Genomic DNA, 24,343 nt, shown 5'->3' with positions numbered 1-24,343 from the left:
TCCATGCGTTCTGCTCACCGTCAATCTAGCTACCGCATCCCCGCGGCGTCATGCTCCCAAAACCTCTTGACTCCAAGTCTCGTTCTCGTAGCTCACGCTGCTCTTTGGCGTACTTGCGGTCGATAAAATTAGCACTGTCGTATAGATCGACGGCCTTTGGATCGACGGCGCTGCCGATCGCGTGTTCCTCCTCACTGGCGAACAAGAAGAAGGTGCCGCCGGGGGCGTCATCGCAGCTCATGTGGTGAACCACAATGTTTTCTGCGTCGGCGCAGAAGACTCTCTCGGCAGCTTTTACATTTCGAGCGGCAAGAAGAGCGACTGTCGCGGCTCGTAGGCCGGGCAGAGTATTATGTTGTCTTTTCATTTTGGTGTGTGAGGTTTGTTATTTTGGAGTGCTCTTCCCAGGAAGAGTGAAAGGTTCGTTGGTTTTTGGTGTGTAAAGGAGACAGCTTAGGACCCTTTTGGCGAACAAATTGAGTACGATTGACGACGATTCATGGCTAGAAAGATGATTTACAAGAAGCTGAATGGTGAATGGACGGCATTTTGAAGGAAGTCACATTCACCTCTCGGTGTAATTCTCAGATATCCCCCTGATGAGGATCATGTGCTCAATTGAAGCTAAATAGCGACGAATACGCTTCCGCGGTCATATCATTGATGTGACGCCAAGTGAGGCAGTTTACTATACCTCACCTTAGCCAGGTGTGATCACACGAAATACTAAGTAAACGGCCAGACTATTGTCAAAATAGTGTCTTTTTTGACGTGATATCCTGTCTTGAAGCCGTTTTCTGTAACCTGTATTTGGTGACCATAATCGCTTCAAGCGGACTCCATCCAGGAGTCATACCTAGGGAAAACTCCCTGTGTAACCGCAAGCCCATACCTTCCCATCCCGTCCGACCAGTGTCGCCTTCGAATGACCCCATTCCCAAAAAATGCTGCCTTCACACAATAATCAAATCGTCGTCATCGTCATCTTCAAAAGAAACCGCCTGCGGCAGGTCCATACCCAGACTCTCCCTCCCAGCCTCGCGAATCCCCTTCTCCGTCACGAATCTCGTCTTCTTCCTCACCGGCGGCTTATCGCTATTCAGCTTTTCACCTTCTTTCATCTTGGCGAGCTTGTCCTTGAGATTGCCGCCCCATCCAAAACCGGTCTTTAGCCCTGTCGTGGCCGTCGCCGACGACGGCGCCCCGATCGAGGAGCTAGACTGCGCGCTCTGCGGTCTCTTTCGTTTGATCGGGCTGAGGTGAAGAGCTAGTTCCCTATTCCTGGGCATAATGCCTAAGCTCTTGATATCAGGCTTCTGTCGCGCCCCGAGTACGTTCGAAGCTGACGAGGATGACGGCAAACTTGACGCGGACGTAGGGTTACGATTGCGGTCTGTTTGTTGCATGTACTCCTTTCCAGTGCCGGCGCCGATTTTACTCAGCCGCGACATGATGCCCCTCTCGCGTTCTTGGGCAATCATCCTTCTTTTTAGATTCTCTTCCTTTTCTCTCCTGTCCATAAGAGCCTGGCCTCCGTCAATGAGTGACGCAGAACTCATTGATTTCGTAGCGAACCAATGGCTGTGTGTTTCTCGGTCGTACTTTCCCGATTTCTTCTCGGGCTGTGGGTTAACGAGCTGTCTCGATTTCCACTTGAACTTCTCTCCAACACCGCCAAAGTCCATTGTGTTGACCTCCATGCGACTTGCTCGCTGCTTGGAGACAGCTTCGTTAGTATGAAATTCGCAAAACTCGGTTCGTTTCTTGTTGACCCAAGAGTTGCAGAACTCGCCATCTTTCTTGATGGATTTGCAGAATCCCAAGTCCCGGGCCTTTCCAATCTCCATGATTGTGTCAGCATCAGAGTTGATCACGAGACTGAACTTCCCAGTGGCTTCTCTGCCAACTGGAGGTGGCATAATGGTCGGGTTCAGAATCGCCAGCACTGTGCCTTCTGTGAGCTTCCAAAATCGGGTAAATCCTGAGTTGAAGAGAAAAAGCTCAAGTTCCCACTTTAGATCGCATAATGTGACGACCATGTACTTCCCTCGGTCTGACTGCTTGCCATTTTGATCAGCCCGGGGCTTGTGAGAGCGGGGTTCTGACTTCTTTGCAATAACGGCGAAGACGACAATGTCTTGTTCAATGTCTGGGAGCTGAAACTCTGGAGCCTTAACCTTCCGCAGCAAGTCGGGCAACTTGAATATCTTCTTTCCAGACAGAGTCCTGGTCAAGACTTGGTGGGGAAGAATGCGCTGGGAGAGATGAAAGCTAGAATACGGTTCGAATGCCGATGCTTCGGCTTCCGGCACATCTGCTGGTGCGACCTTCTTCGGTCTTTGTGGTTTCTGTCCAGCCATCATCCAGTCCGGTGGAGGCTCGTAGAGACCTTGGGGGTCGTCGTCGTCTTTGGAGGATGATGGAGCTGGAAGAGCAGGTATTGCGTCTAGCTTGCGCTGGTTGGGTTCTGCTCTGCTCATTCCACCAAGGATCTCATCTCTGGAGAAACTCGGCGCAGCTTCCTCTTGCTCGGGAATGTCAATCGCCTTTTCCTTGAACTGCTCAATCTCTTTCTGCCCAATATCAAAAGTCTCCGACCTGACTTTTTGTACTCTTTCCCTCAATCCCTGTCGGTCGACCTCTTGTGTTCTTGCTGCAGCTAGCCTCTCATTGAAACTCAGTGGTCGTGATACCTCTTGTTGAGCAGGAGTCCGTGACCTCTGAAGATAACCGCCGAACTGCTGCTGCCCATCTTGGGGATTTGTATTCCTGCGCAGCACACTCGGTGCTCTCTTGATACCTTTATCAATCCCGAGCGCAACCCGGGTCGGCGATGCTTTTGGTGGTGCGGGCTGAGTCTTTCGGATTGGAGACACAGGCACCTCGATGGTGGCCTGGGGTTCAGGTCGGGAGAGCGCCCGGCCAACTCCAAAACCTTTCGAGGTTGGTCGCGTTTGAGTCGGTGGAGCTGCTTCCGTCCTCTCCCTTGCGCTCTGCAGTTTCTTCAACTTTAACCTTGCCTGAATCTCCTGCAACTTCAACTGAAGTGTCTCCTCGTCCTCGTCCTCCTGGTCGTCCATTTCGTCGATCAAATTCGCCGATCGTGTAGATAAGGTGGAGTTCGCTCGTCCCCTCTTTAACGGTGAAGGAGAGGGTGATCCTCGATTTTGAAGGCGTCTGAGGCGCTCGCGACCGCTCGGGGTGCTAATGAGGGCTTCGTGAGGAGATCGGGGAGGCCATTGAGGCTCGTCGGGCGGGGGGGCTACGTTGATGTTATGATGCTGATCGTTTAGGATGTCCATTCATTACGAACCAGGAGGCATCTCGCCGGGGTATCACAATGGTGTAGTCGAGGGCGTAGCTGTCGTATGTCCAGTCCGCCTTCCGGAAAAGACCGCTTAATGGAGCTTTAACGCCACAAGCCCATGACCCGCCAGCCGGCCTTGTCAGCTTCGTCCGGCGCAAGACTGGATTGAAAGTCGAGACGAGGGGTCTGTGCTGGCAAATAAACAGCAAGCGGACAAAGAAAAGGAGACGATAGCGACTGATGAGAAGGGTGTGAGGTGCGGCTAAAGGAGTGACGTCGAAGTTGGTGAGCCAAATGACCGCCTAAAACAGAATAAAGCAAGAGTGCGAATAGTGCGGTAAGAATGCCTCGAAATCGTTATCGAATTGTCGCATCTGAACCTCGTCGTCACGATAAGCCTGGTCAGACTAGCCTGAGAAGAGGAGTTTGACGTGGAGTAGTCGATGACTTTTCCCTGTTTCCATTGGCTGTAGTCGCGCCAAGCCCCAGACGACGCGATCCACTTTATATTTGAACCCGGCGCGTCGTCGCGTAAGAGCACAGCACAGACAGAAAGGGTCCTATTAACTTCTCAGTCCAAAGACGACCGATCTCAGAGGAAAGTACCAGGTATCTTCGTCCCACTCACTTTTGACCACCACCAGCTGGGCTGCTCCCATTCAGACTTCAACTCACCACCGATCTTTCTTAGACCCCTCACACAATCAAAAGCCGTTCTTTTTGGGTCAATTGGTCTATTTTTTGGTGTAAATCACTCCTTGAACATCATCAACCTAACTCCTACACACATCATCTTCGTCATGGCGAGAACAAGAGCGACCAAGGCCGCACCGGCGGCAAAGACCGAGTCGAGCAATGCCTCTTCGACGGCCAAATACACTCTACCCGAAGAGTCGTCAAGCGCTCCCCAGCTGTTCATAATCCCCCAAAAAGCTACCCGTGAGGCTCGCATCGTCTCTCTTCCCAACCCTCGCTACTCCAAGCCCACCCGCTACCTGCTTTGCTCGGAGACAGGCATCTACGAGTTCACAAAGGTTGCTGCGCCGAAGACGACACCAAGGAGCTGGATGATTGAGACGACCGCTTGCACACTGGAGGAGACGGATGAAAAGGACGAATCTCGGCTTGAAGCCCAGGTCACCAATAGCGCCGACCTTTTTGTCGCGACAGCTGTGGATCCTCTGTTCCTACTGGTTCCAGGCCTATTTGGCACCGCGAAGCCAACAGACACGAAGCGACTATTCCTTTCCAGCGACGATCACTTCGATGCAGTCTCGACTTCGTCTTCTCACATGTCCGAAGCTCTGCGATGCCCCAAGACGAGAGCGCTCCTCGAGTCACGCATGGAGGTCGTGTGTGATACCGTCGATGCTGGCGATGAGAAGATGTACCGGCTGAGCGAGAAGAAGCTTGTTCTTCAGATTCTCGCGAAGGCACGGTCCATGAGCTCCAAGGGACTCCCCGCCAGCATGGACGAGAAGTTTGTCAAGAAAGTCTTGGAAGCTCCTATTCAAGTTCAGAAGTCACAAGCTGTCAAGGTGGAAGTGGCTGCGAACACAGCGAATACGTCGACACCGTCGAACGAAACTGGTGAATCCCAGTCATCCGTCTCGACTGTTGACAGCAAAGCCTCAGCTACATCCAATGTTTCCACAGCAGCCACATCGGTCGATGGAGAAGTAGCCGAAGAGACCGTCGTTAGTGCTATCCAAGCATCCGCCGAGGTGACCAGCTTGCAACGACTCAAAGTTGCCTTCAGCTTCATCTGCTCGAGCTATGTTGCGCCAGGCATGGCGTTGATTTTGAAGAAGCTCCTTGCCGATAAGGAAACTTCAGGCGTCGACTTCTCGCCATTGGACGAATATGTGGTCCAGCTCACCAAGCTTCGCGCAGAAGCTGCCTCATCTCGCTCCATGGCCGACTACTCGAGGAAACGCATGCTCGACGAGGAAGAGGAGGAGGCCCGCGCTGAGAAGAAGCGCAAGATGGAAGAGGAAAAGAAGAAGAAGGCCAGTCAAACGCGAGGCGTGAAGGCCTTGGGCAAGGTCAACACCACGGGCATGAAGAAAATGAGCGACTTCTTCAAGAAGAAATAGGCTAGCCGGCGGCCGACCATTTGAATGCAATCATTTTTGGGTATCGGTACTCGTTCACAAACAAAATGTATCGTCCCCTTACTCCGTACCTCTAGCTCGGCCCCGATATCCACCGCGAACGCTCGCCGCGCCCCTGCCGATCCTCGATGTGCTACTCGAGTAGCTGTGACCGCGGGTTGCTGATGAGGTGCCTCGCACACGCCCACGAGAAACTCCCCGGCCACGTGGTGCGCTGCCGACTGCCGCCTGTCTCTGTCGCTCTTCGTCTTCCTCCTCTCTCTTCCTCCGAGCCGCTTCGCGTCGCCTCTCTTCTTCAGCCGCCCGTCTCTCGGCAAGCTGCTGCTTCTGTAGAGTCTCTGCCTCCAGTTGTACCAAGTCGTTACTTGCGCCTTGCCAGTTAGGGTTCAGAATGAGTCGCTGATTGTGTTCGGTTTGGGAGAGGATTCGGGTCCAGGTGTTGAGGAGTGTGGATGCGTTTGACACGGTGCTGCCAACAGTCTGAGGGCGAGGTCAGTTGGTTTCATTTCAGAGAAGCTTCTCGCGGGGCGACGCACATTCATGTTGCCCTTGGCCTTGTCAAGGGTGCTGATTATGCCTTCAATGGCAGCATTGATGTTCCGCACCCCCTCCAATTCTTTCCGCAAAGAAGCCTCTCTGTCATATGGGGCATTGTGAGTCTGATTTGCTGGCGTCTTTGGTGTCTTGGGTGTCTTTGGTGTTCTAGGGGTTTCGGGCCGCTCGGAGGGAGGTGCACCTCTGCCCTCGGGGCCAGGAGATGCCCATATGTCCTCGGTGATGGAATCGTCGGTGTAGTCTGCCATAGTGGTAGGGGCACTTGGGCGTTCAGCTGCAGCCACAGATTGGTTGTGGCTCTGTTCTATTCGGCGATTGTCGGTCCAGACTTGGATGAGGGGACGTTCCGTTTGAAGCGCAGTCTGGCTTGTTCGTGCTGTCAGGAAGCGCGGCGCAAGACGGAGTGTGACGTTATTTGTTGATGGATTAAGACTTTTTGGTTTAGAGGTCTTCGGTCGCTTGGGGGAAAATGTGGGATGCAACGAGTGAGGGGCACTCAGGAGTGGAGACACTGTGGTGCCAAAGGTACGAATAGGTGTACAGTGGCCTGTGCTTTACCTAGTACACCAGCTTCAGCGTGTACCTTAGAAAGTAGGACCTGGATAGTGACAGTGCTCGCCCATTCGAGCGCTGTTGATTATACGCGAAAATTCGCGTCTCCTGAGTCGTCAACGCGTCCCCGCTGCTATGGTGGGGTTCGCTTAATTTACAGAGAGAAATGAGGCTTGAGTGGTGAGGTGCAGGTGCAAAACGGGGGGCTGGGGCTGGTGCGCTGCAAAACACTCGGCTCACCCTCACCTTACCCCGTCCCCAGCCTCTACATTTCCCAGCCTCCAGCCTCTTCCCACGTTTTTTGAGACCATTTCCTATTGCATCCCAACTGCCGCCCCATGATCGCGAACATCATCCATCCCATTCCACACATCCACCCCATTCCACACATCCACTTCTCACTTGCATCACCTGTAGCCAGAGCAACCAGAGATATCACAAACTGAACCGTTTCAACCTCTGTGCAGTTGCCTAGTATTGTTCAAACTCATCAGGTCGCTTCATCTCTTGATACTCTGATTGCCGGAGTCCATCTAGAGTCTTTCACCTACATCACCTTATCCCCCTCTAACATCATCACCACCTCACCTTGGCGGCAACCACAACCCGACGCTAAAAAAAACCGATCCGCGCGCCCTCTCACCTTGATCAACAGTTGCATGCGCAATTGAAGTCAAAGAAATCTGAATAGGAAGGAACGGTACACCACCACCAGACGACCCGGGCTGCCTGCCTGCCCTTTTCGACACAATGGCCACCGCCTTCGCAGCATCAACACCTTCACCTCCCCCTTCCATTCGCACACCACCAACACCCAGACACGGCTGGAGCGACAACTGGGAGCCTTATTCTCCTCGCAAGTCGGCACGTATCTCATCTCGTCGAGCTGCAAACCGAACTCCTTCTCCGCAACCACCAACTCACCGCAGTCCTCCTCGATCAACTCGCAAGTCCATCGCACCTTCCGCAGCCACAGCTATCATGTCGCCTGCCGCTACACCTCAAAAGAAGCGCCAACCTGCGCAAGATTCTGTTCGTCGCGCTTCTGGGTTTCTAGCCGCTGACAGCTCGTCCCACGCTGCATCGTCGCTCGGTATTGACAAGATGGATCGCCAATCGAACCACACCGCCTCGACTCGTCGCAACGGCATGCTGCCCACGCCAGCCAAGACGCCCAAGAAGGCACCTACCGAGAAGCAAACTGCGCACATCAAGTCGGTCGCGCGCAATCTGTTCGCTAACGACGACGAGGCGTTGGTCACACCCAAGAAAAAGCGATCCCCGAAGAAGTATTCTGGCAATCCGTTGGAGAGCTTCACGGCAACCGAAGTAGAAGAGAAGATTGAGATCTTCACCGATTCGCAAGACCGCGTTCCTGTGCCCGACTCCAGCGTGGACAACCCGTTTTATGGCGATAGCGTCACCGTCGACAGAGAGCCCCCGCGCCGCCGCAGCAAGCGCAAAGTCGCGATTCCAGGAGAAGCAGCGCAGGGCGTTGACGATGCGCTTCAGCGTGAGGATGGCATGGTGTATGTATTGTAAGTTGGCCCGCACATCTGCAAGAGAAAGGAAAGGACTTTACTAATCGCCAGCACAGCCGTGGAAAGAAGATCTTCCGCAAGTTTGCTGAGCCCGAAGATGAAGACGACGAAGAGGGCAGCTCAAGCGAATCTCGCCTTCGTAGACCGCTCCCGCGTTCTGCCATCAAGCCGCGCCTACTTTTCCCTGTCGCACCCAAGGCCCCTGCGACAGGTATCACTCTCGAGGAAGAGGAGGCTGTTACCGACATCGAAGATCACCATCTCGAGGACGACGAGGAGGTTGAGGAAGCACCAGAAACCCCGGCTGAGGTCGAGGAAGAGGCTCCAGCAACTCCCAAGGCACCCAAGTTTGGCCCGACGGTCGCAACCCCACCGTCGACCAGACGCACCACTCGCTCGGGATTGAAGGCGGAAGAACCGTCACCGATCAAACGCAAGACTCGTGCGAGTCCCTTTGACGACTGGCCGCGTGTCAAGAGCCGCCATGGAAGCAGTGTTACGAAGCGAGCGGGCGACGAGCTCGAAGCTTCTGCTTCTAAGCGAACTCGTACTTGATTTCAAACTTGTACGAACAATTCATCTTTGAGTATCGATCGTTGCACGACCTAGCGACTTGGAGTCTGGGTCATTACTTCGCTTCGATCAGGATTATGGGAGGAGGAAAGCACAATTCTCGATAGGCTTTTGTGTAATGGTTACCTACTTTACTTCACTTTCTGGACAAGGGAAAAGGTGGCTGTGGGATACTAGCGGTATCCTCAGTCGGATGCCCTTTTTCTACTAGGGTAGACTTTTTGTTTCACTGGGTATGGGACAAGATTTGTAAAGCCTGCGAGGAAGGATTGGGATTACGGCGTTTGTTAAGCCTTCCACCAAGGGCTGAGATTGCGTGTAGGAAGAGGGCTGCGATTAGCTCCCAAAAGTCTGCAGACCAGGTCAACACGAACAATACGAACGATTTTACATAGCATCATTGCGTTTCTGAACTGCCTGTGAATTTTGAAGCGAATCTCGATCACAAACAAGTTCGTAACATTACGTACAGCTAGAGAATACTCTTGCGATGAATCAGTCACCCCGGATAATCATGTAAGCCAAGAAAGAGCCTGACCACGTCGGTGATGTGGGAAGGCCCGACGTTGGCTGGAGGTGCCGTTCCCCTCCGAGAGCGGGCACCGGGTATCCTTCCGTGTCCAGCAAACGTCAACTTGCCCCACTATTGCAACCCCTCCATCCCACTTTGCGCTCTGAGAGTCTGTCTCGAGTTCCCTCATCCAGACACTCACTTGCTAGGTGGTAATTCATCTTCCTCATCTCAAGCGTCATAGCATTTACTGGAGTTTACGACATCGAGTGACTTTTGTCCAAAGTTTCCAACTCGTGCCCAAATAGTCTCGTGGTCATCCAGCACCTTAGTGTTAAGCCAAGACCCGCCATCCACGTCTTGCCGCGGGGCAATTTCCTCGACTCCGAAATCTTTTTGACTTTCAACTTCCCTCTTCAAACTATACCTTACCAACCAACCTTCAACTCACCTCAACTCAACTCACTTCAACAGCGCAAAGCGTAAGCCAGCTGTCACCATGCACATCCTCCTCACCAATGACGACGGCCCGCCATCACCTCACTCCTCCCCCTACGTCCACTCCCTCGTCCACCAGCTCCAGCAAGCCGGCCATGTCGTCTCTGTCTGCCTCCCGCACACACAGCGCTCCTGGATCGGCAAGGCGCACATGATCGGCCAAACCGTCAAGCCGCTCTACTACCGCCCTTCTACTGAAGGCCTCTTTGGCACCGAGGGCACGACCACGACCCGGCCCTCGGCCAACGGCGCCGACGACGAGTGGATCCTCGTCGACGGCACCCCAGCGTCGTGCGTACAGATCGGCCTGCACCACTTCTTCCAGGAGCGCGGGCCGGTTGACCTGGTCGTCAGCGGGCCCAACTACGGCCGCAACACGACGGCCGTGTTCGCGCTGAGCTCCGGCACGCTGGGCGGCGCCCTCGAAGCCGCGGTGTGTAAGAGCAAGGCGATTGCGCTGAGCTACGCGTTCTTCTCGCGGAACCACGACCCCGTCATCATCGAGGGCGCCGCGCGGCACTCGGTCAAGGTCATTGAGAAGCTGTACCAGCAGTGGCCTGCGGGTGACGAGGTGGACCTGTACAGCGTCAACGTGCCGCTTGTGGAGGGCGTCGAGACGCACAAGACGTACTTTACGAATATGCTGCAGAACTACTGGCGCGATGGCAGCTGTTTCCAGGAGATTGATGGTGATGCTGGCGACGAGGATGAGGAGGAGGAGAAGATTCGAGAGGGCGCGTTTGGGGAGACGTCTGCTGAGAAGCCGAAGCAGGGCGAGGAGGCAAAGGCTGGGGGTGAAGTTGCCAAGGGCCATCGACACAAGCACTTCAAGTGGGCGCCGAGATTTACAGATGTGTATCAGAGCGTTGAAGAGGCTGCCCCTGGCAATGATGGATGGGCTGTCAAAGAGGGCTACACGAGGTATGTGATGCCACGACCTGATATTGATGAAATGGACGCCTTCTTGGAACTGCTTATGCTAACTACCCATAGTGTGACGCCCCTGAAGGCCAACTTCTGGCATGCTGCCCAGGAACTCCATCAAAAGGAGTTGATTCTGTAAGTGAGCCCTTGATATTTGAAGAGATGTAGGTGCGCTTGAGCACTGTGTCAGCGAGAAAGAGATACAAAGACAGAGAGAGAGAGAGCGTGACATGGCGATGTAGCCGGGGTAGGATGTCAGGATGCGTTATTACACGGATGCATGAAGCGTAAAGAGCTCGAGATGAAAGAGACGATCAAGACATATAGAGGGACTCCTCTTGGGGGCAAGCTCGGCATGTACTCTTACCGCTCTCGATTGCTTTTTGGAGAAGACAATAAATCATTACGAGAATCATATTCTTACCCCCTTTATCATCTGTAGTGACAGCCCGCAAGCTGAGGCGCCTGCAAAGGCAGAGACAGAAATCACTCGCTCGTCGACCAGACTTCCTATGCGAAGTTCCACCTTTGGTGCCCGGCAGCAGTCGACCACTGACACGACGACGGAGACGACAGTCGCAAACCCAAAGTTCCACGCCATCATCAACTACGAGGACCCGTACGTCCAACCGCTCATCCTCGAGGCCATGGAACGCCTCTTCCCTGGAGCATACTCTCTCCTCCCCGCGCCGCAGGAAACCGCCAACGACGACGCCGAGAACGCCGCGAAACTCGCCGTCAGCCTCCCCTCGCCCGACACGAAGATCCTGCACATCGCGCCCTACGAGTCCCTCGACTTCGACCACGTCGCCGCGCACCCGACCACGTCCCTCGTAAACAGCTACGTCATCCGCAAAGCCCTGATTCGAAAACACTACCTGTCGTCGACGGTGGACCACTGGATCGCCAAGCACCCTTCCTCGTCGCTCAAGACGCACGTCAAGCGCGGGGAGCACTTTGAGGTGGACTACGCCGAGTTCCTCGACGACGCGCTCGTCGAGGCGTTTGATCTGCGGGAGAGCATGGACAAGAACGAAGGGATCGAAGAGGAGAGCGAAAAGGAGTGGTGGATTCTGAAGCCGGGGATGAGTGATCGCGGGCAGGGGATTCGGCTGTTTAGTTCGATGGAGGAGTTGCAGGGTATCTTTGATGAGTGGGAGGAGGAGAGGCCTGACAGCGACGACGAAGACGGAGAAGAGGGAGCTGCTACCGCCGCCGGTGACCGCGAAGGAGGAGGGGACTACATCACGACCTCGCACCTCCGCCACTTCGTCGCCCAGCCGTACATCCACCCGCCTCTCCTCCTGCCCTCCGACGCCCGCAAGTTCCACATCCGCACGTACGTCCTCTGCGTCGGGAGCCTCGACGTCTACGTCTACAAGCCGATGCTGGCGCTCTTCGCGGGCAAGACCTACCGCGCGCCGTGGGAGGACGCGGACCTGGACGGCCACCTGACCAACACCTGCCTACAGGGAGGAGGCGAATCTGCCTTGCCGCCCGTGAAGCAGTTCTGGGATCTCGTTTCGTCTTCTTCTTCCGGTCTCCCCGCCGCCACGGCGGACCGCATCTTTGCGCGGATATGCGACGTCACGGGCGACGTCTTTGAAGCCGCGGCGCGGGAGATGACGATCCATTTCCAGCCTCTGGGTAACGCGTTTGAGGTGTTTGGCCTGGATTTCCTCGTCGACGAGGAGGCTAGGCCCTGGCTGCTCGAGGTGAATTCCTTCCCGGATTTCAAGCAGACGGGCGGGGACCTCAGGGGCGTGGTGGCCGGGTTCTGGGAGGAGACGTTGAGGAAGGCCGTTGGTGGGTTCTTTGGTGTTGAGCCCGTCGGTGGCGGTGGTGGTGGTGCTACAGATGGAGACATGGTTCATGTTAGACGGGTTGATTTGGGCAGACGGTAAGGCGTTCTTCCCCCTCTGTTGAACCCTTCGGCTTCCCTTTCTTGGGGCTGGTAGGTTGAGACCGGGGCGCCGGCAGTTACGGATGGCAGTTTGGAAACAAAAGGCAAGGCAGACACACAAAAAAGTAGAGAGTATCGACATTTAGGTACAATGCGCGCATATTCAAATCTAGAAACACCAAGAAAAATATCAAACCTAAATATTCACCATAATGCTATATCATCGGAAACCTTACCAGACCATCACGCAATTCCTTGGCAGGCAGATAAAGCACTTCCCCCCTTCCTCCATTTTTTTTTTAAAGGCCGAAGGAAAAAAGCCTTGGGCTTCATTTTCCAAAATTCATAATCTTGGCTGTCGTTGAGATAATCATCACACCAATTCCCCGTGATGTCGCAAATTGCCAAGACGTAACGATCTGCCTCTAACGCCTTGCCAATGCTGTATGGCATGCCAAGTCTTGCGGGAACTAAGGAAAGGATATCGACTTGGCTTTTTTTTAAAAAAAAATCTAAAAAAAAAAAATCTCCTTGGACTCTGGAGTCCCTTGGGGATGGAGGCATTGCTGCATGCAAGCACAGTATCTAAACGTTTGCCAAGCGTTGCCAAGAAGGGGTAGCGCAAAGTACACACGCACAACCGAACCATGTTTTTTTTCATGTTCTCTCTTTTTCAAAAAAGAGCAGTGCTCGGTTGTTGTGTCATTGAATGTTCAATATTACTTGAGCCAAAGAAAGGTTTGGATGAGATTAAACTTGTTCAGATGTCATGTGCTCGTTCAAGAGAGCTATTGTAAGTTGTTTTTTGCAGCCGGAGATTTCGGACAGTGAGCTGACCGCCTTTCGCTTGCGGCCCCGCAAGCCCGTTGGCGGCGGGAAGGCAAACTGACGCCACGCCCTCTCACACTGTTACACACACATACACACACGACAATCCGCAAATCCCGGACAATAGTATCGCGCGGCGGGCGCTGCGAGAACGAGAAAGTCTGGGAAGATTGTCCCGACGGGTTTGTTTCGGTGACACCAGGTCGAATCTTCTCACCACGGGTCGTCAGACATTGGGGGTTACTACACACCACCACGTGGTTGGCTGCAGTGAAACATGTTGTGCCGGCGAGCACAGCCTCAATGAACTGGCTTGGTATATACCTACCGAACCGGGTTGCCTCTTCGACTGGGTGTCACAAGAGTGGCCTAGCTGAGGCCTGTTGCTTAAAGCGCGTATTCGATATGAACAAAGTGTCGATGAACACGATATCTTTTTCAGCTGCAGAGGCCGCCGATTGAATCGAAAAACCGAGGTTTAGGAGAGAGCCTACGGGGTCATGAGGGAGCCTCAAGTTGCCTTCCGTGAGGGTTGAGTGTCAGATCGCCACCCGCAGGCTGACCCAATGTTTCTCCTTCCCTCGTTTGAATGATTGGGTATCAAGAAATTCTCTGGGTTGCAGTGATTGCCGAGAAAGTTTCGCTCCCACGCTCCGAAGCTGCTCAGCCTCATTCAACCGACGTCTGTTGATGACGGCGCGCAAGCCGGTTGGTCATGCAGAGATCAACTACTAGATGATACCTTGCCGCTGTGAGATATAGCGGAGAACGTATTTCAGTCTAGTCCGGCAGGCGGGCGGTAGGTAGCAGAATGGAGGGGGCAAGGTGGACTCTCGAGCGTTGTCTTTTTGGCCGCTCACTCATCGGCAGCTGTGGTTGTGGTTGTGGTTGTGGTTGTGGTTGTGGTTGTGGTTGTGGTTGTGGTTGTGGTTGTGGTTGTGGTTGTGGTTGTGGTTGTGGTTGTGGTTGTGGTTGGGGTTGTGTTGAGTTTGGGAAAGTCTAGACCTGAATCTAGAATCTAGAAGGGGTGAAGGTCGAGCTGAATATCACGAGTTGCGAGTCTGAGAGGGGGAACCGAGTAGGTTGAGAGTCGGTTAGCTGGGGTCCGATGTCGTTGACGAAACTTGACAGCTTGGAAGGCCACCTCCGGCTCAGCTGCAAGTCAACTACCGCAGTGGACTGGAAAGGTAGTTTGAAGTCTTTTGGGGCTCTGTTTAGCTGGCGAGTCAAGACGCAAACCGGCTCTTCGGATGAGAAACGATAAGGTTTGTGTCTTCTGTAGTTGACTACTTCTTTTTTGAGTTGTTAGTTGATTGGGCCGAATCCAAATGTGTGATTATACCACCGACAGCTTCGCGTGATGCGGGGCAAGATGCGGAGGTGAAGAGGCCTCGGGTCGGATGGTGGACGGTGTTAGACGGCATTGGCTGATGGTTGGATGTTGATGTTTCGTCGGCTCTCGGATGTTGGGGAGACAAGCAACCGGAGCAAAGCTGTGGTACTCCCAGGTTGATCACGGATTGATGCTAGCCGTGACCGCGGATTCGTCGGCTGAATGGGAATTCCGCCTTTTCAGGCGTCGAGGCCACCGAATCCAGAGCGGCTAGTTTCTTTGGAATCGGACTGCGGTCAGGCATCCAGAGGCTGTAGTCAAAAGTTGTGAGATGAATGGGTTTGTCCTTGTTAGGCCTTCACCAGAGCTGGGTTGCCGCGGCAGGACACCCACAGACGTGCACTAGGTAAAACGAAGGTGGCAGGCATTTTTGTGGACACTATTGCACATCTAGGCGTTCAAGCATTCCACAGGTCAAGATCGGTTCCTCGAGGGTTAGGGCCGGGAGATCAAGTACCGGAATGATGATGACAATGCAGAGAAGAAAGCCCTGCTAAGCGAATCGACTCACTTTGTGTCAAGAGACCGGGCATCTAGGGCGCCCAGAGCGGTAACCGAGAACGGGCACGAATCCAAAGTATAGCATGACATGGCATGGCATCGTATGTGCCCGTGGTCAACAAGGCAAGGCCGACCGACCATGGAGAAACAGTAGGTTTCTGGCATTCGCGGGAAGCTGGGATGTGGAGTTCCAGAAAAGGACTCAAAGACTCAGAGACTCCAAAGTCTGGACCTTCGTGGCGCAGTCTCCTTCACCCACGTCCCACGGGTGGCCCATGCCCGTCCGATTCGGCCAGGGCCCCGATGCCTCTCATGTCGGTAACGGAATTAAGTAGTGGGCACCCGCCATTCCGGTGCGAGGGGAGCACGGGATGGTATTTGGTATTCGAGGCAGAGCCAACGTGTCCAGGGCGCCAAAACAAACAAGCGGAGCAGGCCAAGATTGCGCTGGAGAACCCAACTGCAACTCTGAACTCTTGCGCCTCTGCAAAATAGGAGAAACGTCCCATCCGGCATGAATCAGAGAACCTGCCGTCTTATTGTTCATCTTTGAACAGACGCGGCCACTGTCGTAATTTGGCGACTTTGGTCTTGGCATCATCTTGCTTATGGATGCCAAGCGGTTCGGTTCGCCTGTTGTCACTCATTGACAAAGATAGCTGCTAAAGGGATTCGGGAATGCGATGAAAATTGTGGGTGGTCGTCAATCCAGCTGTTGCTTGCTTCTGACTGCTCTGGCCCGGGTCCATACTCCGTATTATGTTTCTTCCACTGTAGAATTATGGCCGAGAAATAAATGGACTCAAATGCTTCGAAGGCAAGTTTGAACTGTAAAAGGTTTCGCTCGCCTAACACTTGATGCTTTCCACCCACTTCCCGGACTTGTGTCTCCGGAGTTCGCCTGTAGTATGCACAGCTCTCAATGATGATTGAGACATACCCTGATGATGATAATGATGATGATGATGCTACTACTCCTGGCTCCTGCGGGTTTGAGAGGAATTGCTGTGTTGAAGAAGAAGCTCCAAGTAAGACCATTCATGTAAGACGTCAGATGTGCGCGATCAACTTGGAGTAAGCCACACCATCCTTCTCGAATCTGAGGAGGGGCGTTCCATCTAACGTGAGAGCTACGACTAGGAATCGAGTCGCTCGTCATTGTGCATGATCGTCGAGTAGGAGCCTGGCTGCGGTGCCTCTTTTGGTCTTGTGCGGCGATTGTGGTGTGGCCGCCGTGCCGCCCGTCAAGACAGACCGAGAAGAGGAGTGGAAAAAAGAAGAAGCAGCTGTCGCGCAAATATCCGTACAATCAATGCAACTTTACACCTTGAGAAAAATTCGTGGAATTTCAAACCATGGAGTTTAGTTGAGGCGAGCATCGGCGCACATCTCGTGCAAACCCTGACCTTGTCCAACCTTGAGATAAGGTAAGGGACAAGCCATGCAGGTTCGAGTGCAATCCTAAAGAGCCCCATCGAGCGTTGGCATGAAAATTTGTCTTGGCGTTTTGGCATCTGTCGCTGCGTTGCCCCGCTGTTGAACTTTGAACCTCGAGCCGGTACTTTGTATTCGTAGTCGCATATCTGTATCCGTAGAGACAGTACGAATAGTGTAGCGTACCTGACGTCGGCCTTGAAAGAGATGACAGACCACCAAGCGGACACCACCTCAGCCGGCCGATGGTTGATTTGTTGGTGCATTTTCTGCTGCTCGTATCAAACAACCGGTCCCGACCTGCCAGACTGGGCAAGCCAGCGCGCACATCCCAACGAGCCAGTTAACCGCCGTAGCACAGAACAGGATGGTCAATGTCGCCATATTTCCGTCTACTTATTGGCGCCATTTCTGTCCAGTGCAGGTCAGGCAATGCGAATGTGAGATTTGCAAAACCCATTGCCTAGGCGCACTGCGAGGTATCCTGCAGAGTGGCCTAAATGACAGATGCGATTTGTGATGCAACATCTATCTCATCTCTTCCGAGACGGCTTGTTGGAATGCGATGATCCGAACTCGCTCAACAAGGCACGTCCTTGCTTTTTGGTATGCCCATGATCCCCGGTACCCCGGACCAAACCAGACAAGAGGCAAGGCACAATCATCTAGATGTGATACGGCACAAGTGTCTGAAAGAAGGCGAAAGCGCTATGTTCGACGTGGATGGCTGGTATGCCTCCCGAGAACGCCTGCTTCAGCACCACATGGAAGAGCCCTGGATGCCCCCAGACGACGGAAAAGCCGTCGTGTGTATCAGACCAAGAGAGAGAAGATGCGGCACGGGGGAAGGGGGCTTACAGAGTAAGAAGCTGGTCGATTATTGGAAATGTAAAAGCTTTGTACTGCAGGATGCTGTTCTGGCTGTCGATCTTGGGCCACTGCAGCCTGCCATCCCACCCGCAGGTCTGGCCCGATCGAACACTTTGTCGCACTGTGGGTGTTTTTGGATTCGAAAGTTCCAATTACTTTGCCAGAACCTAAGTAGATGGTCATGTTGAAGACTACCAAGATGGCTGAATCAGATCTTATCGAGATGCTGGACTTGTACGGGAGTTAATGGGCGTGGGCAACTTGTGCTGCTCTGCTCCTCTAGTCGCAGGTTCAGAAGACGCTAGCCCTAGGTTCATCGATGATTCAAGTTGCTTATCCGTGAGGCGACTAACAGTATCAGCCAAGGCGAGCCAGTCCTCGTTTGGAGTCTCTCAAAAGGGAGCTTGATTCCTTCGTAGCTTGACAGGTTGTTCAATAGCCGCCGGGCGCCGGGAGTCAAGCTGGCGCTCAGCCTCGAGGATGGTCGGTTCTTGGGGGTACGAGTGCAAGACCCATGGCCAGATGATTGGTGTGACTTTGTACAGAGTACGAGGAGTGCCTACGCAGCATTCGTATGGGGCGCTATAAGAGTCGGTGCCGCAGCGGCGAAGAAACACGATGTCGAAACAAATGAAGCAGATGCGCACTGCGTGCTCCGTACGGAGTATAGAAACGCTGCTGTCAAAGTTGAGGTAGCGCCGACGGTGGGCTTGTGGAGCGAGAGGTATCCGTTGAATTTGATAAGAGCGAGCATGTGCTATCCAGTCGTCGCGTTCTCGTCCTGATTCAGGGCCTGTTCCAAGCAAAACACCCTAGGCCAATAAGTCCACCTGGTTACGCATCATATATAGGCAAGGTAATAGTAGTAACCGCCCAGATGTTTGGAGTGTCTGTAGTAAGTTGAGGAATGAAGTTTGACAACCTGTGAAGTCAGCAGCAAGACGAACCCAATGTTTGGGGAACGGGGGAATCGGGATATTGGAAATATAACCGGTTCGATTCGGCTGGCGTCATATTTCGAATCAGAATCTGAACGTCTCAAGGGACCGAACCCTTGGGGGAAAAGCAACGATGATGGTCTGTTCTAATGGAATGAATTTGAAGGACTTGGCTGGAAAGGGCGTCACTGCCACGACAGGTGGAAAGGAAGGGGGAAAAAAAGAAGAAGGTACCTTTGGCCTTGGCAACGTACCGTGTGAAATGGGAAGTTGCCCCACACGGGGCCGGGGTGGATCTTCCCACCTTTTGGTGATGAGGAGAGAGCGAGCCAGGGCTCCATATGTAGAGGGAGGTAGCTTCGCAATGGCTATGGGAGGCGTCGAGACATGAAGTGTACGGCGTTGATGAGCTTCTTTCTCCTGACAAGCTACCTAGGTACCTTACTGGGACCCCTTCCAGCAACGACGGGCAGGCTAACCCGCAAACGGAGTAGCAGCACTCCCAGTACAAGATACACCGGCTTACCCCTGTAGTGACCTTCCCTCCGTCCAATGAGGTATACTTCTTTGCACTGCCTCCTTCTTGGCACCACATGTGGGAGATCCAAACTCTCACTCATCTTTTCTAGACCATGCCATGGCATGGCACAACCGCCGCCTCCCACGAAATGCTCAACACAGAGGAGACGTGACAAGGGGCAAAACCTCCTCTTCATCCCGTCCTGTGTCTGTCGTCCTGGATTTCGTTCATTTGCCCCCAAGGTCCCTCTTTCCCAGGCCGTACCGAACGGATACATCACTACCAAGACAGCCACCTGATCTAGTCGCTGGCTTGTCTCAAGCTCTTCCTACTCCAGCTTTGGCTCCTAGTAGGCGCTTTGAATTGGGAATGGACTTGGACTGATTCAAACCAACTTCAACGTCCCATCTTTCTCCCATCGCATCATTCCCTCGCCTTGTCTCTTTTCTCTGATTGCTTGGCTGCCCATTCCTTTGCGTCCCGCAATGTAGAGTGAGAGAAGGAGATACCAAACGTTTTCCTTTACCAAAACCACTTCTACTCATCTTAGGACGTCGTGCAGTCATACGCACTCGCCGATATCCACTGTCGAGACCGACGACCGCGGATACCCTCATCGATATCGCACCACGACGCGCCCTTCCGCTCTGCATAATACAACTACAACACGCCTGCCAACCTCGACCTAGTCTTCAACATTGACGACAGGTTTTCGCCATTGTATCTTCAAAAATATAGTTTACCTCCTTTGGATATCGTCGCTCCTTTCGCCTCCCGGCTGCCTCCTTCCTTTACCGGCACAGCCTCACGCTACCACTTCTTTCGTACACACTGGCGCACTTCATTTGCCTCGCTTCACCATCACACGCCGCCGCAATAAGGCGGCAGTGTCGAGCTTGATTGGGAATCATGGATCCGAATTCTACCCCCGAAGATGGCCCTGCGCCGCAACGGAGGAATCGAGCGTACGTTTGCAGTCAGCGGCATCCGTTGGCCTCTGAACGATTAGTTGGATATAGGACTGACTCTCTTCTCTGTAGCCCGACCATCACCATAGACCCGTCTGCCACCGGTGTCGACACCACAAGTCCTGCACCAGCCATGGCTCAGGAAACCCAACAAGACGTATCCAACTCACCCGGATCGCCCAAAGATGAGGCAGTCAGTCCGACGACCGTACCGGAAGGTGCTGGTGCGCCGTGGTCAGCTTCACAAGAGAAGCCATCGAAACCGAAGCTTCGTGCCGACACCTCTTTCGACGCCAAGGATAGCAGCAGGCCCCAAAGCCCGCACAATGTGTCCAGTCCTGTTGCGACCTTGAGAGGCAACGACCGTGCCTTCCTGGCTGTTCCCAGCAACTTGCGCTCTCGACAGAATTCTATCGATTCCGACGACATGTCTTCCCAGGGCGAGACCATTGCTGTACTGAGCCAGTCAACCGAAAAGACTATGAAGCCCAGCCCCATGTCCAACGAGAAGATTATGAACGACGATAGCGCCCTGCGTCCAGACAAGGGCAGTGAAGGAGATTTCGTTGCGGAGAATAACCCTTTTGCTTTTACGCCTGGCCAGCTGAACAAGATGTTCAACCCGAAGAGTTTGGGCGCATACTACGCTCTTGGAGGTTTGACTGGTATTGCAAAAGGTCTTCGCAGTGATCGCAAGGCCGGATTGAGCTTGGATGAAGTTCACCTAGACGGTCAAGTCTCCTTCAACGACGCAACGGCTCACATTCATTCATCTGGGGATTTCAAGGAGAGCGACACTCCGGCAGCCCCCGCGAGACAAAACACTGGCCACCACGCTAAGCATGACGACGGCGGATTTTCTGATCGCAAGCGCATTTTTAAGGACAACCGGATCCCCGAGAAGAAGGGCAAGACTCTTCTTCAGCTAATGTGGATTACATACCAGGATAAGGTTCTCATGCTTCTGACAGCTGCCGCGGTAGTCTCACTCGCTATTGGTATCTACCAGACAGTGGGCTTGCCGCACGCTCCCGACGAACCAAAGGTTGAATGGGTCGAAGGTGTTGCTATTGTGGTTGCTATCGCCATCGTTGTTATTGTGGGATCCCTCAACGACTACAGCAAAGAGAGGCAATTCGCCAAGTTGAACAAGAGGAAGAAGGATCGCAACGTCAAGGTCGTCCGCTCGGGAAAGACCATCGAGCTGTCAGTACACGATATTTTGGCTGGAGATGTGATTCACCTTGAGCCGGGTGATCTGATCCCCGTCGACGGAATCTTGATCGAAGGCTTCAATGTCAAGTGTGACGAGTCTCAAGCTACGGGAGAATCGGACATCATCAAGAAGCGAAACGGCGAGGAAGTCTTCACGGCTATTCAGAACGGCGATGACCCGAAGAAACTGGATCCTTTTATTCAATCTGGCGCCAGAATCATGGAAGGCGTTGGCACTTTTATGGTTACATCTACCGGTATCCACTCATCATTCGGCAAGACTCTCATGGCTTTGGACGAGGACCCGGAGGTTACACCCCTACAGTCGAAGCTTAACATCATTGCCGAATACATCGCCAAGCTCGGAGGCGCTGCAGGTCTATTGCTCTTCATCGTCCTCTTCATCGAATTCCTCGTCAAGCTCCCCAAACAACCGGCTTCGGTCACCCCAGCTCAAAAGGGACAGGATTTTATCAACATCGTCATTACCGTTGTTACTATTATCGTTGTCGCTGTACCCGAAGGACTTCCCCTAGCCGTCACGCTCGCCCTCTCGTTCGCTACGAGACGCATGCTGAAGGATCAGAATCTTGTCAGGCACCTCAAGGCTTGTGAGGTCATGGGAAATGCCAACACCATTTGCTCCGACAAGACCGGCACCCTCACACAAAACAAGATGCAAGTCGTTGCTGGCACTATTGGTACTACCCACCGATTTGGCGGATTGCGTCCTGACGGATCCAACGATGGCGATGATTCTGCTCTCGATGCCTCTGCTGATATTTCGGTTGCGGAATTCGCCAAGATGCTCAGTGCACCGGTCAAAGAAATCCTCGTCAACTCGATCTCACTCAACTCTACGGCTTTTGAAGGTGAGGTCGACGGCGAGAAGACATACGTTGGATCGAAGACGGAGACCGCGCTGCTTCTCTTGGCGCGTGATTACTTCGGCATGGGTCCTGTTGCTGAGGAACGCGAGAACGCAAAGATTCTTCAACTCATTCCCTTCGACTCTGGTCGCAAGTGTATGGGAATCGTCGTTCAGCTTCCCGGAGGAGGTGCCCGAGTCTACGTCAAGGGCGCTTCCGAGATTGTTCTCGGAAAGTGCAACCAGATTTTCCGTGACCCGTCTCAGGATGCCACCCTTGTACAGATGACCGAGGCCAACTTCCAGACGGTCAACACCCTAATCAATACCTACGCCTCCCGATCACTCCGAACCATTGGCATTGCCTACAGGGACTTCGAACAGTGGCCCCCTCGCAATGCCCGTCGCGTTGATGGAGGCGAGGTCGACTTCGATTTCATGTTCCGAACGATGGCCTTTATCGGTATGGTTGGTATCCAGGATCCCTTGCGCGAGGGAGTTCCGGAGGCTGTTAAGCTGTGCCAGAAGGCGGGCGTTATGGTTCGCATGGTCACTGGAGACAACAAGCTTACGGCTGAAGCTATCGCTAAGGAATGTGGTATTCTGCAACCTAATGGGCTTGTCATGGAGGGCCCTGAGTTCCGCAACCTCACCAAGTCTGAGCAAGAGGCCATTATCCCGCGTCTCTGCGTTCTCGCCCGCTCGAGTCCTGAGGACAAGCGAATCCTGGTGAAGCGTCTCAAGGCAAAGGGAGACATTGTCGCTGTGACCGGTGATGGAACCAACGACGCCCCTGCGCTCAAGACAGCCGACGTTGGCTTTTCCATGGGAATTGCGGGTACTGAGGTTGCCAAGGAAGCTTCGTCAATTATTCTTATGGACGATAACTTCAACTCTATCGTTAAGGCTTTGAAGTGGGGTCGTGCTGTCAACGATGCCGTCAAACGATTCCTCCAGTTTCAGCTTACAGTTAACGTTACCGCCGTCATTCTCACGTTTGTCACTGCCGTGAGCAGCACTTCAGTCCTCACTGCTGTGCAACTGCTTTGGGTCAACTTGATCATGGACACGCTCGCAGCCCTTGCCCTCGCTACTGATCCTCCCCAAGACAGCGTTCTTGACAGAAAGCCTGAAAGACGCAATGCATCTATTATTACAACTACGATGTGGAAGATGATTCTCGGACAGGCCGTCTACCAACTCGCCATCACCTTCATGCTTTTCTACGGAAAGGAGACTGTTGTTCCTGGTCCGGAGCACATCCCTGATGATCAGATCGCCACGTTGGTTTTCAACACCTTCGTGTGGATGCAGATCTTCAACCAGTGGAAGTAAGTGTAGATTCTCTTCGTTATCTCGAACTCGAGGAACTAACAGCTGGATAGCAACCGTCGCTTGGACAACAACTTCAACATCTTCGAGGGCTTGACAAAGAACATGTTCTTCGTTGGCATCAGCGCCATTATGATCGGCGGACAGATCCTCATTGTTTTCTTTGGCGGAGCCGCGTTCCAGATCGCCGACGAGGGTCAAACCGGAACCCAGTGGGCTATGGCCATTATCCTTGGATTGATCTCCATTCCTTTCGGCGTGGTCATCCGTCTCATCCCCGACGCCCTTATTGAGCGTTTGATCCCCGATTACCTCAAACGCCGTGCCAAGGACTCCGTTCCGGGCCTCACGGTCTCAGATGAGGAGCAGTTCGAGATGTATCCGGAGCCATTGTCCGACGTCCGCGATGAATTGGCATTCATCAAGCGCATGAAGGGCGGACGCTTGAACAACCTGAAGTTCGCTGTACAGCACCCCCGCGAAACCTTTGCTCGCTCGCGCAGCCCGTCACACTCGCGTAGCAACTCTATCAAGTCACCCTCTACGCCCACACGAGAGGACAGCTTCGGCTCCCTCGCCGCAACACCCGAGTCGCGCAAGCGCTCTCGCAGCTCGCGCAGCCGCTCTAACTCGGCCCTCGGTGCTCCTACCGTCATGGCCGGCATTGTGGCTGCTGGCATTGCTGCCAACTGGCAGCCTGCCGAACGGAGACGTCGGGATAGCGACGACTCTGACAATAATGTTAGGAGAGGGGTCTCTCGAGAGAACTCGATCAGAGAAGAACCCCGGGAGGAAACCACCACAAACGAGAAGGCCGGAGATGAGAAGACGGCCAAGCAATGAGGAGTACATTAACTGTTGCCCGGTACTGGCGACATCACTTACATATGGTCACGTGGAGTTTGTGAGCGAAAAGAAAAATTTCAGAGCGCGCAATGTATCTGTACGAGTATTTGGTTCTCATGCGCGGGGTTTTGCGACAACCGGTCATCCCGTTT

The 24,343-nt window shown here is 53.6% G+C and overlaps 8 protein-coding genes across 8 annotated transcripts; 3 read left to right on the top strand and 5 right to left on the bottom strand.

The window, feature by feature from the left end:
* Positions 1 to 25: 25 nt before the first annotated feature.
* Positions 26 to 367, bottom strand: CLUP02_16420 (uncharacterized protein; the record flags this gene model as incomplete). The annotated part of the gene is made up of 1 exon (XM_049295342.1): positions 26 to 367. One exon carries the CDS (start codon positions 365 to 367, stop codon positions 26 to 28), a length of 342 nt encoding a protein of 113 aa, XP_049152489.1.
* A 586-nt stretch (positions 368 to 953) lies between these two features.
* Positions 954 to 3,302, bottom strand: CLUP02_16419 (primase zinc finger; the record flags this gene model as incomplete). Its single annotated transcript, XM_049295341.1, has 1 exon — positions 954 to 3,302. The coding sequence occupies one exon, from the start codon at positions 3,300 to 3,302 to the stop codon at positions 954 to 956; it is 2,349 nt and encodes a 782-aa protein (XP_049152488.1).
* Positions 3,303 to 4,107: 805 nt separating this feature from the next.
* On the top strand, positions 4,108 to 5,403 carry CLUP02_16418 (uncharacterized protein; the record flags this gene model as incomplete). Its single annotated transcript, XM_049295340.1, has 1 exon — positions 4,108 to 5,403. One exon carries the CDS (start codon positions 4,108 to 4,110, stop codon positions 5,401 to 5,403), a length of 1,296 nt encoding a protein of 431 aa, XP_049152487.1.
* Positions 5,404 to 5,481: 78 nt separating this feature from the next.
* On the bottom strand, positions 5,482 to 6,524 carry CLUP02_16417 (DASH complex subunit Duo1; the record flags this gene model as incomplete). Its single annotated transcript, XM_049295339.1, has 2 exons — positions 5,482 to 5,901; positions 5,958 to 6,524. Coding segments are annotated over 2 exons (987 nt in total), but the record flags the coding sequence as incomplete, so codon positions are not given.
* A 754-nt stretch (positions 6,525 to 7,278) lies between these two features.
* On the top strand, positions 7,279 to 12,479 carry CLUP02_16416 (5'/3'-nucleotidase SurE; the record flags this gene model as incomplete). The annotated part of the gene is made up of 10 exons (XM_049295338.1): positions 7,279 to 8,066; positions 8,126 to 8,616; positions 8,689 to 8,807; positions 8,888 to 9,004; positions 9,075 to 9,094; positions 9,169 to 9,322; positions 9,398 to 9,510; positions 9,628 to 10,710; positions 10,766 to 10,813; positions 10,895 to 12,479. The coding sequence occupies 10 exons, from the start codon at positions 7,279 to 7,281 to the stop codon at positions 12,477 to 12,479; spliced, it is 4,518 nt and encodes a 1,505-aa protein (XP_049152485.1).
* A 1,838-nt stretch (positions 12,480 to 14,317) lies between these two features.
* On the bottom strand, positions 14,318 to 16,900 carry CLUP02_16415 (uncharacterized protein; the record flags this gene model as incomplete). The annotated part of the gene is made up of 10 exons (XM_049295337.1): positions 14,318 to 14,598; positions 14,649 to 14,832; positions 14,896 to 14,950; positions 15,033 to 15,089; positions 15,211 to 15,375; positions 15,419 to 15,509; positions 15,543 to 15,790; positions 15,844 to 16,028; positions 16,141 to 16,406; positions 16,456 to 16,900. The coding sequence occupies 10 exons, from the start codon at positions 16,898 to 16,900 to the stop codon at positions 14,318 to 14,320; spliced, it is 1,977 nt and encodes a 658-aa protein (XP_049152484.1).
* Positions 16,901 to 17,299: 399 nt separating this feature from the next.
* CLUP02_16414 (uncharacterized protein) lies at positions 17,300 to 19,037 on the bottom strand (the record flags this gene model as incomplete). The annotated part of the gene is made up of 8 exons (XM_049295336.1): positions 17,300 to 17,386; positions 17,454 to 17,671; positions 17,737 to 17,881; positions 17,930 to 18,316; positions 18,375 to 18,426; positions 18,540 to 18,630; positions 18,693 to 18,810; positions 18,888 to 19,037. The coding sequence occupies 8 exons, from the start codon at positions 19,035 to 19,037 to the stop codon at positions 17,300 to 17,302; spliced, it is 1,248 nt and encodes a 415-aa protein (XP_049152483.1).
* An 834-nt stretch (positions 19,038 to 19,871) lies between these two features.
* CLUP02_16413 (calcium-translocating P-type ATPase) lies at positions 19,872 to 24,188 on the top strand (the record flags this gene model as incomplete). The annotated part of the gene is made up of 2 exons (XM_049295335.1): positions 19,872 to 23,344; positions 23,399 to 24,188. 2 exons carry the CDS (start codon positions 19,872 to 19,874, stop codon positions 24,186 to 24,188), a joined length of 4,263 nt encoding a protein of 1,420 aa, XP_049152482.1.
* Positions 24,189 to 24,343: the final 155 nt, after the last annotated feature.

Source organism: Colletotrichum lupini, chromosome 9, assembly GCF_023278565.1.
Source record: "Colletotrichum lupini chromosome 9, complete sequence".
Lineage (NCBI taxonomy): Eukaryota > Fungi > Ascomycota > Sordariomycetes > Glomerellales > Glomerellaceae > Colletotrichum > Colletotrichum lupini.
This window is presented reverse-complemented; position numbering and strand designations above follow the sequence as displayed.